The following is a 17,871-nucleotide window of genomic DNA, read 5'->3' on the forward strand; positions in this document are numbered from 1 at the left end:
CTGTGCTCTTCTAACCGCCCTGGTGTCTGGCTGCGCGTAACCAGCAGCCAGGCGATTTGCCTCAACCTCCCACCCCACCATAAACGTCTCCCCCTTACTCTCACAGATATTGTGGAGCGCCACAGCAAGCAGTAATAACAGTGGCTGAGGTCTAAGCGAGTCAGTAAACCGCGCCAGCGCGCCTTTAAACGTCCAAATGCACATTCTACCACCATTCTGCACTTGTTCAGCCTGTAGTTGAATAGCTCTTGACTACTGTCCAGGCTGCCTGTGTACGGCTTCATGAGCCAGGGCATTAAGGGGTAGGCTGGGTCCCCAAGGATAACTATAGGCATTTCAACATCCCCAACAGTTATTTTCTGGTCTGGGAAGTAAAGCCCTTCCCGCAGCTTTTGAAACAGACCAGAGTTCCTGAAGATGCGAGCGTCATGTACCTTTCCCGGCCATCCCACGTTGATATTGGTGAAACATCCCTTGTGATCAACCAGAGGTTGCAGCACTATTGAAAAGTACCCCTTGCGGTTTATGTACTCGCCGGCTTGGTGCTCTGGTGCCAAGATAGGGATATGGGTTCCGTCTATGGCCCCACCACAGTTAGGAATCCTACTGCAGCAAAGCCATCCACTATGACCTGCACATTTCCCAGGGTCACTACCCTTGATATCAGCAGATCTTTGATTGCGTGGGCTACTTGCATCACAGCAGCCCCCACAGTAGATTTGCCCACTCCAAATTGATTCCCAACTGACCGGTAGCTGTCTGGCGTTGCAAGCTTCCACAGGGCTATCGCCACTCGCTTCTCAACTGTGAGGGCTGCTCTCATCTTGGTATTCATGCGCTCCAGGGCAGGGGAAAGCAAGTCACAAAGTTCCATGAAAGTGCCCTTATGCATGCGAAAGTTTCGCAGCCACTGGGAATCGTCCCAGACTTGCAACACTATGCGGTCCCACCAGTCTGTGCTTGTTTCCCAAGCCCAGAATCAGCGTTCCACAGCATGAACCTGCCCAATTAGCACCATGATGCATGCATTGGCTGGGCCCATGCTTTCAGAGAAATCTGTGTCCATGTCCTGATCACTCACGTGACCGTGCTGACGTCGCCTCCTCGCCCGGTATCGTTCTGCCAGGTTCTGGTGCTGCATATACTGCTGGATAACGCGTGTGGTGTTTAATGTGCTCCTAATTGCCAAAGTGAGCTGAGCGGCCTCCATGCTTGCCTTGGTATGGCGTCCGCACAGAAAAAAGATGCAGAACGATTGTCTGCCGTTGCTCTGATGGAAGGAGGGGCGACTGACGACATGGTTTACAGGGTTGGCTTACAGGGAATTAAAATCAACAAAGGGGGTGTCTTTACATCAATGAGTATTTCAGGCAGGACTTCACGGAGGGTTCCAATAAGAAATGGTGCACCTAAGTAATTGTTCTTATTGGAACAAGCAGGTTGTCTGACCTCTGATTGATACATGGCTAGATTTACCTCGCTGCACCTTCTCTGTGAGTGACTGCAGTATGACCTAGAGGAATGAGTCCCCTAGACGGGGGAGGGAGGAAAGCAAATGAGTCCAAAAAAATCTGGTTTATTTCTTGTTTTGATCCACTCCATCTATCTTTTACATCTTTGGCTGGCAGCAGACGGTGCAGAAGGACTGCAAGCCATCCACATCTCATGGCTGCTTGGCAGAAGATGATGCAGTAGGACTGCTAGCCATCTCATCTCTTGCCTGCCTGGCAGAAGATGGTACAGTAAGACTGCTAGCAATCCGTATCGCCTGCCTGCTCACCATAAGATGGTTCAATAGGACTGACTGCAGGACTAAAGAGAATGACCTGGTCAAGTCACTTCCAATGTAGTCCCTGTACCCATGTCTGCCCAGGCGCTCCTGGCCGACATGGCCAGGAGCACCTCGGACATGACGATGACGGCTACCAGTCCTACTGCACCGTCTGCTGCACAAGGCAAGGGGTTGCTGCTGCTGTGTAGCAATGCAGTACCACGTCTGCCAGCACCCAGGAGACATACGGTGACAGTTACCTGAGCGGGCTCCATGCTTGCCGTGGTATGGCATCTGCACAGGTAACTCAAGAAAAAAGGTGCGAAACGATTGTCTGCTGCTGCTTTCACGGAGGGAGGGAGGGAACGGGGGCCTGACGATATGTACCCAGCAACAATGTTTTAGCCCCATCAGGCATTGGGATCTCAACCCAGAATTCCAATGGGCAGCGGAGACTGCGGGAATTGTGGGATAGCTACCCACAGTGCAACACTCCGGAAGTCGATGCTTGCCTCGGTACTGTGAAAGCACTCCGCTGAGTTAATGCACTTAATGCACTTAGAGCATTTTCTGTGGGGACACACACACTCAAATATATAAAAACGATTTCTAAAAAACCGACTTCTACAAATTCGACCTAATTTTGTAGTGTAGACATACCCTGAGTCATCTTGACCCAGCAGGCAGGAGAATATATTGATAAAATTTACTTTACATCATGGAGGGCACTTCCACTTTTTTACATCATTTTTAAAATTATGATTGGTTCCAGGAAGTAAGATGAAGTGCTGGAGATGGTGTTTTTAAGAAATGCTTTTTTCCTGAAGTTGCTACCAAGAATGGTATCAAATCTAGATAGTTTTACAGATTTTCATGTACAAAACTAACAGGGTGTCCACTCCCAAAGTAGTTGTGGGTTAGGTAATAAGTTAACTGCTCATCTCTACCTTTGGTACAAGGATCCCAGACTAATATTTGTGCAATATCTAGATTAATTTACAATTTCTTTCATACTGACCTTACAAGTTCTGGAGTTGGTGTTGAACGCCTAGGTCTTGCTATCTCTTCACCTGTTACATATGATAGTTCTGTTTAGATCAGTTTTCACTTGAGTTCTGTATCTCAATTTTTCACATGAATTACTCAAAGATGTGGGTCACATCAACTACATGAAACTAGCATGCACTTCATACTAAAAATTAAACTTGGTCACTGACACAGAAGTAAGAGGCTGTGTGATCTCAACCCATAATAAGGTGAAGAAGTGTAATTCAGCTCCTCAACAAATATATTAATCTCTTAATATACAAATATATGTATTCAGCAAGTTGCCAATACCAAGCCCATTGTATAGCTGTCTGCAGAGAAAGCAGAATCTAGTTGTCTGCTACCTAATTTTTCTGACTTGAGAGTGCAAAGGCATAAGCACTAGCTTTGCCTTCTTCATTCCTCCTTATTAAAAATTGTGTGGTTGGGACTATTTGACAGTTTAAGAAACACAGTCTGTTGAACAGGGTTGTGTACCCCCAACTTAGAATGCTCCATGCGCCTTTTGACTTTAGAGGCATCATATCACATTAATAGACTAAGTCAGGGGTGGGCAAACTTTTTGGCCAGAGGACCACATTGGAGTGTGAAACTGTATGGAGGGCCGGGTAGGGAAGACTGTGCCTCCCCAAAAAGCCTGGCCTCCGCCCCTATCCGACCCCTCCCACTTCCCACCCCCTAACTGCCCCCCTCAGAACCTCCCACCCATCCAACCCCCCCCCGCTCCTTGACCCCCTCCCAGGACCCCAGCCCCTAACCGCCACCGCTGTTCCCCATCCCCTCCCCACCCAGAACCTCTGCCCTATCCAACCACCCCCTGCTCCCTGTCCCCTGACTATCCCCCGGGACCCCCTGCCCCATCAACCCCCTGGCCCCGGCCCCAGCCCCCTTACCATGCCACTCAGAGCGGCATGTCTGGCAGCCCCGCCGCCCAGCCCAGCATAAGCGTGCAGCCCCGCTGCCCAGAGTAATGCCCGCACGGCAGTGTAGCTGTGGAGGAGGGGAAACAGCGGGGGAGGGGCCGGGAGCTAGCCTCCCTGGCCGGGAGCTCAGGAGCCAGACAGGACAGTCCCACGGGCCGGATGTGGCCCGCAGGCCATAGTTTGGCCACCTCTGGACTAAGTTAATTTTATAAGCAACGCATTCTTGAAGGGTGGAACACTACATACCGCAGTTCAATGGCACATGCACTGCATCCCAAATCCATTTCAAGGACTCAGCCATTAATACAGTACCTAGAGTTCTCCTTTAAGAGTTACTCTTTGGGAAATGAAAGTTTAAGTGTACTTTGAAAACTACATAGAGAAGCACGTTTTGAAGTAAATTTGCCTTCTTTAAAGTTCATGAGAGAATCAATCTTCTTGAGACACTATCTGTTCCTGCAAGCTAAAAAAAATATACTTACTGGATAAATTCCTTTTAATTGCGCCCTGGAATTAGAAACAAACACTAAGGTTTAGGACCAGGTGAGCATAATTTATATGTAAAACAGGTAACAAAAGCTGACATCTCAATTTGATTGAGAAGACAAGCATCAATACTAAGGAATAAATGAAATTTGACTCCAATCCACCATCCATACTGGTAATTACCTTTATGACACACATGTACATGTTATGGAATCAGTTTTGCTCCTGATTTGAGGAGAACAGAGATAAATAATGAAAAGGATTTCGAGCCAGATAAACCCATTACCTGGGAATGTTGTGTTTTCAGCTGACTTGATTGTAAATTGATTAGTCATTTTTAATTGTGATGAATCCTAAAAACAATCCTGAACTTTGATGGTCTATAAATTGGTCTAAATCAAGTGACCTACTTTCAGTATTTTAAACCGTGTCATATAGTGTGTATGTGTGTGTGTATATATATATACACACACACACGCACGCACACACACACACACACACACACCCACCCCCCTACATTAAACAAACTGGCAAGCTAGTGAAAGACCTAGGGAACACTTCAGGCTGCTTGTGAACTAGTAAGAATCCAGAAGACTATTAGAAGTAGAAATTGTTAAAACAGGAGAGAAAAAAATCAGATATACAACAGACCGACCTCTAAAAAAGAGAAGGGGAAAAGAAGATGCAGTATGTATTTGTAATACACATCTCCGGTGGAGGGGGACGGGGACATCAGAGGTGACGGGTGGTTATTTGTCAACAACATGAGACAATACAGCAATGTTAACATGCTTATGGTTGTTCCTAATGCAGTTACCATGGTGCAATGTTATGTGGTAATAACCTAGTAAATTACCTATGCCACAGCTCTATGTGACATTTCTTAATGCAAGGGTTTCCCTTACCTTCATGACACAAAGGAGAAGCCTTTTTTCCCCATGCATGATGGGGGAATAGCTGCTCTAGGAAAGTTTCTGATTTTGAGGGAAGGGCATATTTTCTCCCTCCAACATCATGTTTTCTACAAGTTCATTCACATTTGCCTTGAGGGCTGCTGGTCCCATTCAGCCATCAGGCAGAGCAGTGGAATTGCACAGAGCAGAGGTTTATCCAGAAGTCTACAGAGCACTACTGAGAAAAGTGAGGAGAGCAGTGGTCTAGCTTCCCTGGACAGTGTTCAGCAAGGTCAGCAAACCTCTAATTCCACTGAAGTGAGCAATGGAGTTGTGGGGGATGTGGACAGAATGGCAGGGGAGACAAGGATAGGGCATGGTTGAGGAATAGGTACTGAAATGCAATTGATATGAATGGCAGCCATTTTCAGGATTTTAATTTATTCCAAGCACCTATGGGAGTAGCACCTATTCCTGTGTTCTTTTAAGGCCAGCTCTTAAGCAACAGGGCAGGGGCAGCCATGGGAGAACACCTCAGAAGGGTCTCATGGAACATCTCCCACAACAAGATGCTCAATGCTTTAGCGTGTGTGCTGGGCACAGTGTTCTTGCCATTAGCCTGAAGCACCTTCTCCCTTCGGTTTTCTTCACCCTTTTGGACTGCAAGAACACTACACCATGCTCAGCAGCCCAGTAACAAAGCACTGATGGCTCAGGCCTGCTCTCATAACTATAACTCATTCACACCGCTGCTGGACTGAACCCTGAGCGACTAATACAAATACATATGTATTTGAACAAAGAAACATGTATATTGACTTCTCTCTGATACATCATTCAGAAGGTTTAAAAACAAACAAACAAAAAAACAAAAAACCTTACACCAAATAAAGTTTACATTCATTTACTTCACTACAGATACCTAGGGAAAAAATGATTTAAGGCTAAATAAACCAGACCCCAACAACCAGTCAGCCATTTTCACAACAAATGTAAGGACTACAAAATTGTAAGAGTTCTTACCGGGCTGCGCCTCTGTGATCAGCAAGAAGGAAGAGAGAACAGACACCTAGTCAGAGAATGACAGATCAGTAAACAGACTTGGGTAATATGAGATTTTTCTAATTAAATAGATACAGTGTTTTGAAAAGTGAACTCCCACACCCCCACTCCCACCCAAATTTGGGTTTTGCTTATTAATGGTGATGACATTGAACCTGCTTTATATACCCTTTTTAGAGAGTTACAAGGCTGTCAGGAATTTTGGGGGGTAAACTACATAAACATTAGGCTCCAGAATCACAGTGGGATGGAAGATGTCTGTTAGGGTGCCTGAAGTACCCAACTTTAGATGTAATAAGTACACCCCTCAGGCATCTCTACAAGCATCTTCTCCCTCCCCTCATTCCTGTGGCACTGGAGCTCTCCCCTCCTCACAACTCAGTTCTGAAGTTAGAAACCCCCTTACAAGCACCTTTCCTCTCTCAGGAGTACTGGGCAAGCAGATGGGCTGGTTTGCATGGCTCATGTTGTCTTTCAGGCTCCTCTGTTCTCAGCTACCATACTCCTCACAATATGACCAGCTCGTGGAGAGCAGAGGGAAAGTGCTGGGAGATTGCACAATGGAGAAGAGTTGTCTGAACCCACCCACATAAACAGTTTCAAGAAAAACACCATGGGAGAAAACACAGGAGATTTCTTGAGGAAGCCTGAGAGATGGTATCCAACCTGTGGAGACTTAACATGTATGCATCTGATCTCAAGATCAAGTTCCCTTCCTCTTGTTCTGTCTTTGCAATAATTCCTCAGTTCTTTAGCATCATGCCATAAAATAAAGCTGAGTCAATGGATAATTTTTCAGGCAGAGGCAAATTAAAACAATCAAATGCAGTATTTTAATTATTGTTGGGGGTCATCACAACTACAGAGAGAGAGGGAGAGTGAGAACTGAACACTGGTGTGTACAACGCATTCCAGATTGTCCTTGTCCCAAGAAGCCAATGCTCTAGGACAGGCACAGTCCAGACATATAGATCTCTCTCCCTCTCTGAGATAGTAATATTAGGGCTACAGGGGATAGCAAATACTCAACATGTTTTATATATTAAGCATCAAGAGTGTTTTAAATATTACATTTTTCAAAACGCTTCACAATCAATGCTCAGTGCACCTGGGAAGGAGGTACCATATTCTTATCTAAGTTTTACAGAGGAAGAAAATAAACAGAGATAGAGGACTAAGGACATGACTCTTAGGTGCTGAGCAACCTTAATTCCCCCTGAGCTGAGATGTAAGAATGCTGGGTATTACCAATATTAGAGCCACTGGAGCTCACTGCAGGACTGGGGGCACGTGATTAGCCCAGAGTCATGAGGAGCTGCTATTAGAACTCAGTAGTTCCAAGCTCAAAGTCCCAGGAACTAAGCACCAGGTCATGTTGCTTTTTTACAGTAAAAATATCTACCCTAAACAACGAAGGGTGTCCTAGTGATCTCTATAGGAATAAGCTCATTTTGTTCCTGTAGCACCTGGAATTGTCTCTGCACAATTTTCAGCCACTTTAGCTTCTCTTACACCATGAGACTAATAAGATAGAGTTAGAGGGACTTGTATGTCACAGTTCAAATCTCTGACTAACAATCCACTGAAGTACTAAGCTTAAAATACGTTATAAAAATTATCTAGCTTGGGGCACTAGCCTTTCACCTCAAGACACCTGGAGTCAAGGCCCAGGTCAGATTCAAAGCGAACAGCAGTTGGCTGGTTTAATTTTAATCCACATTTGTAAATCACAAAATGCTACAAAGCAATTTGATAGATAATTGAAAGATGACAGTTTCTTCTCAAGAGGAAAAGTCAGGGAGGAGGCATCATTGGAGCTCACAGGACCCTTCCATGAGGAGGGGAAAAACCCAGAATTTAACAAAGCTATATTAATATAAGAATAAACCCAAAATATTTGAAGCACCATTTAAAATATATATTTAATTTACCAGGCTACAGGAAGCCTTTTGTTAAAAGAAATTAAGTATTTTTGGGTGCTAAGTCAGGTGTCAAATGGAGCCCACATGTTTTAAAGACACCTCAATTCTCACCCACCTCTACAATGCAGTTTAATGGGTTATGCAATCTATGCAGGGTGTAATCTCACCCGGAGGCGTCTTTAAACTTAGAGAACACTGCCGAAAACCAGCCACAGACCTCCCCTGGGAAGACATTCTTCAAACCCAAATCTTGTGAGGATAAAGAAACTGCAACAGACCAGCAACTATTTCAAATAGAGGGCACCTAAATACCATGGTGATGAGTACATTATATATATATTTGAGAAACAGAACTGGACTGAGAGGCAGTTGGTTTTGAATGCCAGGGTAACAATGAGGTTAAAAAAAAAAAAGCTCTACAAAAGGTTATTTTCAGGAGAGGAATAATTGCCATTAACAGAAAGAGAAAATATTTCCTTGGAAATTTTCAGTTGATTGAAATGAAAATCACAGGTTTTGAGAACATGCTGTAGCAGCAAAATGATGACTGTATTATCGATAAGGAAAAATACTTGTTAATGTGAGCCAATGTAAAAAGAGTGAGTAAGAATACTCAGCCAGAGGTGGAGCACAAGAAGAAAGGATTATGAGGTAGCAATTAACCCCACCCCCCATCCCCAGCCAAAAAAAGTCTGAACTTGTGGTTCTGGGTACTCCTGTGTCCTTACTACTGTACAGACAAAGGTAACTCAGTAGCAGAACAAGAAAAGAATATAATAAGCCAACACTTTGGCATATGCTTCAGAGGTATAATGGGGTAGAAAGCTGTGCATATTCATGGAGTTTATCAGTATTCTCTCCTAAGTGTCTTCCAATGAATATGAAAGCCCTAGAGAGGTTGTAGAATCTCCATCACTGGAGATTTTTAAGAACAAGTTAGACAAACCTGTCAGGAATGGTCTAGTTATTATGTAGTTCTGCCTTAAGTGCAGAGACTGGACTAGATGACCTACTGAGGTCCCTTCGAGTCCTACTTTTTTATGATTAACTTCTATGTTTCTATGAAAATCCCTTCCTTATTTAAAAGGACACTAAGCCCCAATGAGAACCTTCTATGTGTGCTCCGATCAGCTATGTTACTAGCTTCACGGACCATGTTTGGACAACACAGGATGTTATTTCTTTGGCTTGGATTCGCTTTGGTATCGCTATAACTTTACACACTGATACAAGCAATAAAGAAGATGTTGGCATAGATCTTCAGCTGCAGCTGACAAGCTTGGTGCAGTGGGCGGGAAGTGGGGTCTGCTTTAAGGTACTCTGCAGCTCCCTGATCCTGGGGTTAGAAACTCCAGCAACCTCAGATATCCTTTAAATTGCTTCTAGCTGCCTATGACTCCTAAGTGCTGTACCAGTAGCTGGGAACCATGAGACACACTGGTGTTCCTGTTCACATCTCCTAGAGCTACTACATAAGCATAGGAGGAACCCACAGAGGGCTGGATTGGCAGGGTTTTGGGCTGCTCTGTGCTGTCAGAGCAAAGCAAAGCAAAGCAACCAGAGAAAGGCTGAACATATGGCCCATTGTGTGCGCTTGTATATAACTGAATGTATATACATATACAGCATGTGTGTGTTACAGCAGAGATAAGTTAAAAATTATCGATAAAACTAAGTTTCATGAAATCAGTGACGAAGTTGAGAGTAAGGTAGTACATATTCTTCAAAACCATTAATATTCTTCTCACACCTGCACAAATACCTGAAAGAGACAGTGTCTTTGGGTTAACGAATTTGATACAAAAGTACTAACCATTTTTGAAGACAATACTAAGCTGAATTGTGGTGTATTTACTGCAAATAGTAACTGACAGTTACTGAACTGGGGCAAGGACATCTCCCTTTTCCCTGCCAATACACACACACATTCTTAATGTCAAATGTCACATCGGAAATGGAGAGGGAATTTTTCAGGGACGTATAATCTGTAATCAAGAACAATTACATTCATATAAGGTTTTAGAAGCAACTGGTGATGTTCCAAATCAAGAACCATACAAGTTCTTACGACCTCTCTGCCAGATAAGGTCAGGGATTTGAGATGTTCACATTTCTCAATGTTAGATTCTTGTGAAAAAAAGAAACTGGAAAAGCCATGATACATGTGCCATCATGGCCAGTTATGTCAAAGTCACAAAGAAAGTAAATGAAGGGATGCATGTTGTTTTTCCACAGTTTTCCAAGGAACCGCCTAATCTGCCTTTGAGGGTTTTTTTGTTTTTTCCTTTGGTGTAGCCAACTGGTAATCTTTTTCCTGTAATAAACAACTGCAACTTACTATCACCATGTATGTGTCAATCAAAATTGAAGTTACTCATAACATATCTCAGAGTTGTGTTTCAGTTATCTAGGTGTTCTGCAGACAGATGGTGTCGGGTTTTGGAACTTTACATGCTGTCAGTCAGACATGTCAAAATCACGAGTGCCATGGGCATACTCCTGTTGTTTCTCAAAGCTCCACTGTCAGTTCGATGTACAATAAATACAGGACTGTTCAGCTGATGTTTTCTGGACTTTTCCCACAGCTCTGTGATATTTGTTAATGAATAGTTGACAGTTCCACTCAAGATAGTCTTTGCTAGGTTAGTCCTTTTTCTATTGAATTCAGGAATCTGATCAGATTAAGAATGTTTCATTAATGGAGTAGATGTGATAAATTTATTAGTCCAATGAGGCTTTTAATTGTATGTATTTGTGTAAGTTTGAGAAGAATTTTAATTGTTTAAAAAACAGAGCACTTCAGTAGTTTTACATAACAAATAGTCAGATTCAACTGAAACCTTAATTGCATCTCTCTCATATTCTCCAGCCCCCTAGTCCTCCACTCCCCATTATCCCAGTGCCATCTCATATTTTGGTCTTTGCCCTGATCCGTATTCTCCCCTTGTTCTGCATGTATTACTTCCATTAAGGTTTATGGGAGTTATGTGCACAATGAAGACTAGACCAGACCTCTGTATCTTTGGTTAGCTCATCTATCCTACCACGGGACAAGTCATCTCTCATTTTGCAGCAGGTAGGCCATTTTATGTCTATGAATGCAGCTGTCTATACTGCCCAGCAAAGGAAATAAGTAAAGCAGGAAAAAAACTATGTGAAATTCAACAGACCAGTGACAAAGTCCATTGGCCACTGGGTAAACAAAAGTACCTTAGATAATTAAAGGCATGAGTGTTTTTTTTAAAAGCCAGGAGAGCATTCAAATTCTGATTTAGATTTTCTAATAAAACTTGACTGTTATTTGTGAACTGTTATGCAGACAGCTACGATCAAGAAGTTCCATATTTCTGGAAGAGGAAACAAAAGCCACATCAAAATCCAATACCACCTGCAATACAGATGCACTGCAGAAAAGCGCCTCATAAAATTTACTAATTAACTTCAAATTGAAGTTGCAGTGGTATAGAGAAAATGAATTAAAAAGGTATTTTTGTTATAGTGGGAAGTTTATAGACCAGAAGCAAAGCCAGTGTAAGATGCAATAGCTCCACCAACTTCAGTTGAGCGCTACTGAGTTAGGTGAGTTAAGGACCTGGCCTTACATTTTTTTTTCTACAATTACAAGGTCAATTTACATATTGTTCTTCTTAGTTAGCAAGTCCTCTTATAATTTATTTATTTGATCAAGGTAGTATTTTCTTCCATATTAAAAATCAAGGTACTTTGTAAAATTTCTTCAACATTTGGTTTCTTTAAATGATAAAGTAAAAGTCCACTTGTTTCACTTCAAATCTATTCAAAACTATTTTGGAAGAAAAAAATATTTACCATATACCACAAGAAAACTTTAATAAGAGGTACTGTAAGGTAGCAGAGTGAAGAAAGGGGAGTTCAGCTTCAGAACATGTAGCTAATATGCCTAAATAACTACAACTTATCACTCAGCTTATTTTACAACCCCCTTCTCAGTCCAAACATTAGCCAACAAAACCTCACAAGACTCCCGACCGTCAGAAAAACCATTGTTTTACAGATGGCAATTGAGGCAGAAAGTTCAAGGGACTTGGCCAAGGCAATAGGAGGAGTAATTATAAGAGATGAGACTAGAATTTAGAAGTTCCTCTCTTGAGATCTGGTGCTCAGACCACAAAACTCATTTAGTGTTCAAAACTCTGTGTAGGCCTGCACAATGTTATGGCTTGAACGTTTATAACCAAGTCTTTGGCAAGAATACATTCATATTGTTAATGTTACTATAGCAGCAAAGGTTATGCTATAGAACTATTGGTTTCCGCATCATCTGATAACTGGACATGCAATGTAATGTGCATTAAACATACCATGGGTGAAATCCTGGTCCACCCAAGTTGATGGGAAAACTTTCATTGGCTACACTGGGAACAGGATTTCATCCCATAAATCTTTGGGCAAAAAACACCCTCAAAGTTTCCTCTTCTCATGCAAGCCAAAGGGGAAAATAATTAAATGTAATGGAAGCGAAACCTAGCTCATTTAAAAAATACCTTTGAATTAAATCCACGGGAGAAAGAATAGATGCCATCATTAGTAAACAATGATATACAGTATTTTCATTTTACATTTCAGTTCTACAGACAAGTGAAAAATTGATAGAGGAAACAGAAAAACACCAAAGTATTCTGTTAAAAAAAAGGTTATGAAAAGGTAGAAAAAGAGCAAATGATTTCTTACCGGACTTTTCCTCTAAAAGAATGCAGCCAAAATAAAAAAAGAAAATGAGAAAATAAGATATTTTCTAAAAATAAATTACCACATGGAGAAACAGAAGATCTACATCTATGAAAAGCAGCATTAAAAGCCTACCTGTTAAACGAACAGCAAAGTGGTAATATTTTATACAGTCTGAATATTATTCAGGTAGACATAAGATTACAGTGAAAAATAGCATAGAACAACACAGCACTTTTATTTAAGCCATTTACAGAAATGATTACAGGATATTGGCATAGCTGGCTATTTCTAACTATACTCAAAGCTAATTTTCAATTAAAAGTTTAAATTCTTAAAAGGGTTTATATGACAAGAAAATAAAGTGCCATACTCTACAAGCTTTGACAAATGCAAGAATAATGAAAGGATCCAATCTCAAAAAGTTGCAGGCTTCTAAAAAAATATTGCACCTAAGCTCAGTACTCTAGCATTTTAGGCAGGGGATGGAGAAATAGAGCCCCACGTGACTCAAGGGAGGTGACCACAATTGCCTCTGTTTTATCAGAAGCTCTTCCATTTTTAAAAAAACTTCCCATTTTTTCAGCAGGTCTTCCGAATCCTATCCCATAGTGAGCTTCAGCTACTATGCTAGTTAGAAAGAGATTTAAATGGTGCTGCTCACAAACTTTAGAACAATGGTCCATCTAGCTCAGTCTCCTGTCTTCCAACAATTGCCAGTGCAAGGTGCTTCAGAGGCAACAAACAGTACATGGCAATTAGTGGCATCTCCAGTTGTCCACTCTCAGATTCTGGCAGTCAGAGGCTAGGGACACAGAGCATGGGATTGCATCCCTGACCATCTTGACTATAGCAATTGATGGAGCTATCCTCCATGAACTTATTCTTCCAAGATCTCTTTCTTGAATGGTACAACTAATTTAGATCCCCTCATTTTGTATGTATTGTTTTCCAATGTGCATTACTTTGCACTTATCAACACTGAATTTTATTTGCCATTTTGTTGCCCAGTCACCCAGTTTTGAGAGATCCCATTGTAATTCCTTGCGGTCAGGGCTGCCCCGGGGGGGGGAGGGGGGCAATTTGCCCCGGGCCCCACACGAGCCCCCACGAGAGTTTTTGGTGGCGGGTCCTTCAGTGCTGCCGAACACACCTGGAGTGAAGGACCTGCCGCTGCTTCTTCCGCTCTGGGTCTTCAGCAGCAATTCGGCGGCGAGGGGTCCTTCCGCTCCATGTCTTCGGCGAAGTGCCCCGAAGACCCGGAGTGGAAGGACCCCCGCCGCCGAAGACCCCAGGCCCCCTGAATCCTCTGGGTGGCCCTGCTTGCAGTCTGCTTTGGACTTAAACTATCCTGAGTAATTTGTATCATCTGCAAATTTTGCCACCTCACTGCATACCCCTTTTTCCAGATCATTTATTAATATGTTGAACAGCACTGGTCCCAGTCAGATTCCTGGGGGGACACCACTATTTCTCTCTCTCCACTCTGAAAAATGACCATTTATTCCTACCCTTTATTTCTTGTCTGTCAGTCAGTTATTGACCCATGAGGAACTTATCTGTATGGCCACTCCATGGAGGAAATCAGAGAATGCACTATAAGTTCCCCCAACCTTTCATAAAATACACATTTATTTATTTGTCATAAATAAATCTTCACTGGAAACAACTGAACCTGCTGTATGTGCTGCCATGACTATGGCCACTGCAGCAGCTATGAAACATAATTACACTTTGAAAAAACCCTCATCTCTCTAAATGAGGTATTGTCTTCCAGCCTGGGTGTATCTGATTGGTGGCCACTCTGGCAAAGGCAATCAGAGCTGTTAGGTTTTAATGAGTGGTTATATTACTGCACCAAGAAGGGTGATCTATCACCTTGACGTTCAGAGGTCAGTTGTGCAAGGAATAGAAGAAATACTGCCTATGGTTGAGTTTTAATTTATAAATCAAAGAAGCTAACTTTTACAGTGAATGGTGAATTTTTCTTTCATTAAGAACATATGAGCACATTGGGCTTATTAACAAGTTCTCTCTAGCAAAGACCATTCATTTACAAAGATCTGAAGATTCCAATGCAATTGAAAATAATGATTTCAAAAGTTTTCTAATGATTTTGACAGTTTCAAAAAGTTAATACAATTCCTGTAAAAATGTATTATACCTTTATTGGGTTACCCCTGACTAGTCCCGGTTTTCCTAAATATTACCAGGATGTTAGGTTCAGAGAAAAGTGATTTATTCAGGTCGTTTTTCCTCTACATTTGGACAAAGGGCCATGGAACATAAATAAAAGTGACATGATTTTCAGGGGTGGGGAAAGCCGGCACATCCCATGGTCGTCTATAAAATCTGTTTCAGAGTAACAGCCGTGTTAGTCTGTCTTTGCAAAAAGAAAAGGAGTACTTGTGGCACCTTAGAGACTAACCAATTTATTTGAGCATGAGCTTTCGTGAGCTACAGCTCACTTCATCGGATGCATACCGGGGAAACTGCAGAAGACATTATATACACACAGAGACCATGAAACAATACCTCCTTCCACCCCACTGTCCTGCTGGTAATAGCTTATCTAAAGTGATCATCAAGTTGGGCCATTTCCAGCACAAATCCAGGTTTTCTCACCCTCCGCCCCCCCCCCCCACAATATTCCCAGCTATTACCAGCAGGAGAGTGAGTTTGTGTGTGTGGTTTTTGGAGGGGGGTGAGGGAGTGAGAGAACCTGGATTTGTGCAGGAAATGGCCCACCTTGATTATCATACACATTGTGAAGAGAGTTGTCACTTTGGATGGGCTATTACCAGCAGGAGAGTGAGTTTGTGTGTGTGGGGGGTGGGGTGGGGTGGAGGGTGAGAAAACCTGGATTTGTGCTGGAAATGGCCCAACTTGATGATCACTTTAGATAAGCTATTACCAGCAGGACAGTGGGGTGGGAGGAGGTATTGTTTCATGGTCTCTGTGTGTATATAATGTCTTCTGCAGTTTCCACGGTATGCATCCGATGAAGTGAGCTGTAGCTCACGAAAGCTCATGCTCAAATAAATTGGTTAGTCTCTAAGGTGCCACAAAAACTCCTTTTCTTTTTATAAAATCTGTGAGAGCTCAACACTTCTGAACTTTTATTTAGTTGTTGAAGTATGGAATCAGAATTCTATCATTTTCAAGCATGCATGCATAAACTTAAGTCAGGACCCTAACTTGTACTATAAAATATACTCATTTTAGCATAAACAAACATTGCTTAAGATCACTAAAAAACCCTTCCTACTTGGAGCTGGACTTTCCATTGTACAAATAGCACAAAACTGGGATTGCCAGTAAAAAAAAAAAAAAAAAAAAAAATGGAAGGAGGCTGGGGATGTAAAACTCTGGTGCATCTGATGTCGTCAGGTTGCATCATCATCATGAACTACCCCAACAAGTAAAGAAACAAATTAAACTACTTCTAAACAGGAAAGAATAGGTGTATTCAAGCAAGCTAGAAAGAAGCATCTATCTGACCTTATTTATGTACTGAGAGATTCTAACAAAACAGAATTGAGCGATCATACATTCAAATAGAACAGTTCCTCTGGTAATCTGACAAAACAGAGTGATTAAAATTTAGCAGGAGGCTCTCAGCTGTTCTCTCACCAAATAACTGCAGGTTTAATCTCTGCTACGTTCAGCCAAGGAAGGCTTTGTTTGGCCTCTCTGTAAGGATACAGTTGACTTTGACAGGACACCATCCCATTGTTAAAATCTGTGATTCTCACCATAAAGCAGCATATTTAATGGTCTTAGAACTACTTGAGTAGCTGCAGTTTTATTTTTTATTATGAAAAACGTGGCAAGTCACTTTCCATCTTCCTTCCCTAGTAACTGCACAGTTCTTTTTATTTCTATAGATTATATTTATGTTTCTAGACAAGTCTAATTATTCTTTCAGACATCTTTAAATTGAAGTGTCATAACTTTTGCCCCAAAGGATCAAGGGAGGCAAGAGTAGGAAGCACGTAAACACGGGCATCTCCCATCATCCTTCTAGACACTAACCATCTTTTTGAAAAGAAAATATTAGAACCATGGTTGAGGTAATTAACTTAATGGGTTTTGAGTGTGATAGGGCACACACCTATGGTAGGGCAAAGGATAGCTATATGAGAAACAAATGTAATGTTGCTAAGAATTAGTAAAGTAAATCCGTTTATTCATATCTGAATATCGGTGACACCGTAGCAGAATTGTAGGAAGCCTTCAACATCCATTGCTAACTTTGAGTACTCAGCAGCTCACCTTCCAGTCATCTGCCACACACCATTCGCTGGTTGTCCCCTGCCATGACAACCTTTCACTATCCCTTCCATAAGAAATTTCTCAAGGTTATTTCCATCTCTACACCTAATGTGACCAAAGTACATAAGTTTATTTGTTTCTATGAGAGAATGGAACGATTAGAATTGTACTAACAAGAACCATGTGTGCCATTTCATTTTTAGGCTTGTTTCAGATTGTTGCTCACAACCTTGCCCTACATGCAGACAAAGGATTAACATACAGGGGGAAAGATATGGCTCCTTCTTTTTACTGCAGTCTGCTTCATTTCTGCATGTAAGCTGGACAAGGGGTACAAGATACAGAAATATTGCATGATCAGTTATAACACTGCTTTCACAAACAGAAGAGACACTGCCAGGCCAAATTTGGTTGAAAAAACAATTTTTGGAAAGAGAGGAGATGAACAACAGCTTTCACAAAACTTAAGCCCAGAGCCTTCCATTACTTTGGTTTTTAAATTCCACTGGAAACGGGGGTGTAAAAATGGATGAAATCCTTAACAGTGACTAAACAAAAGTAAATTAACCAGTCTATTTTCATTGTCCAAACTGAGGGAAATGCAAAAATTAAACAAGCTGCACAAACAGGGAAAAATGCATTTGTTACCCTCCCAATTCAGGGGGAGTCACCCTCCTGGGCCCACTTCCTGCTTTCCCACTGTACCCCCTTAGACCATTTCAGCAGAGCTCCAAATACTAAAAGGGACAGGATGCAGGTAAATACTGTCCTGATAGTAAATACCA

The 17,871-nt window shown here is 42.0% G+C and overlaps 1 protein-coding gene across 1 annotated transcript in view; it reads right to left on the reverse strand.

The window, feature by feature from the left end:
* SGIP1 (SH3GL interacting endocytic adaptor 1) overlaps nucleotides 1-17,871 on the reverse strand; it is a 163,158-nt gene that overhangs the window by 60,389 nt on the left and 84,898 nt on the right. The window contains exons 7-10 of the mRNA XM_073357422.2: nucleotides 12,815-12,826; nucleotides 6,144-6,155; nucleotides 4,224-4,248; nucleotides 2,790-2,841 (exon numbers count right to left, since the gene is read on the reverse strand). Coding sequence (XP_073213523.2) covers nucleotides 2,790-2,841; nucleotides 4,224-4,248; nucleotides 6,144-6,155; nucleotides 12,815-12,826 — 101 coding nt within the window. The remainder of the gene's footprint in view (nucleotides 1-2,789; nucleotides 2,842-4,223; nucleotides 4,249-6,143; nucleotides 6,156-12,814; nucleotides 12,827-17,871) is intronic.

The sequence above is a fragment of the Lepidochelys kempii genome, chromosome 8 (genome assembly GCF_965140285.1).
Source record: "Lepidochelys kempii isolate rLepKem1 chromosome 8, rLepKem1.hap1, whole genome shotgun sequence".
Taxonomy (NCBI): Eukaryota; Metazoa; Chordata; order Testudines; family Cheloniidae; genus Lepidochelys; species Lepidochelys kempii.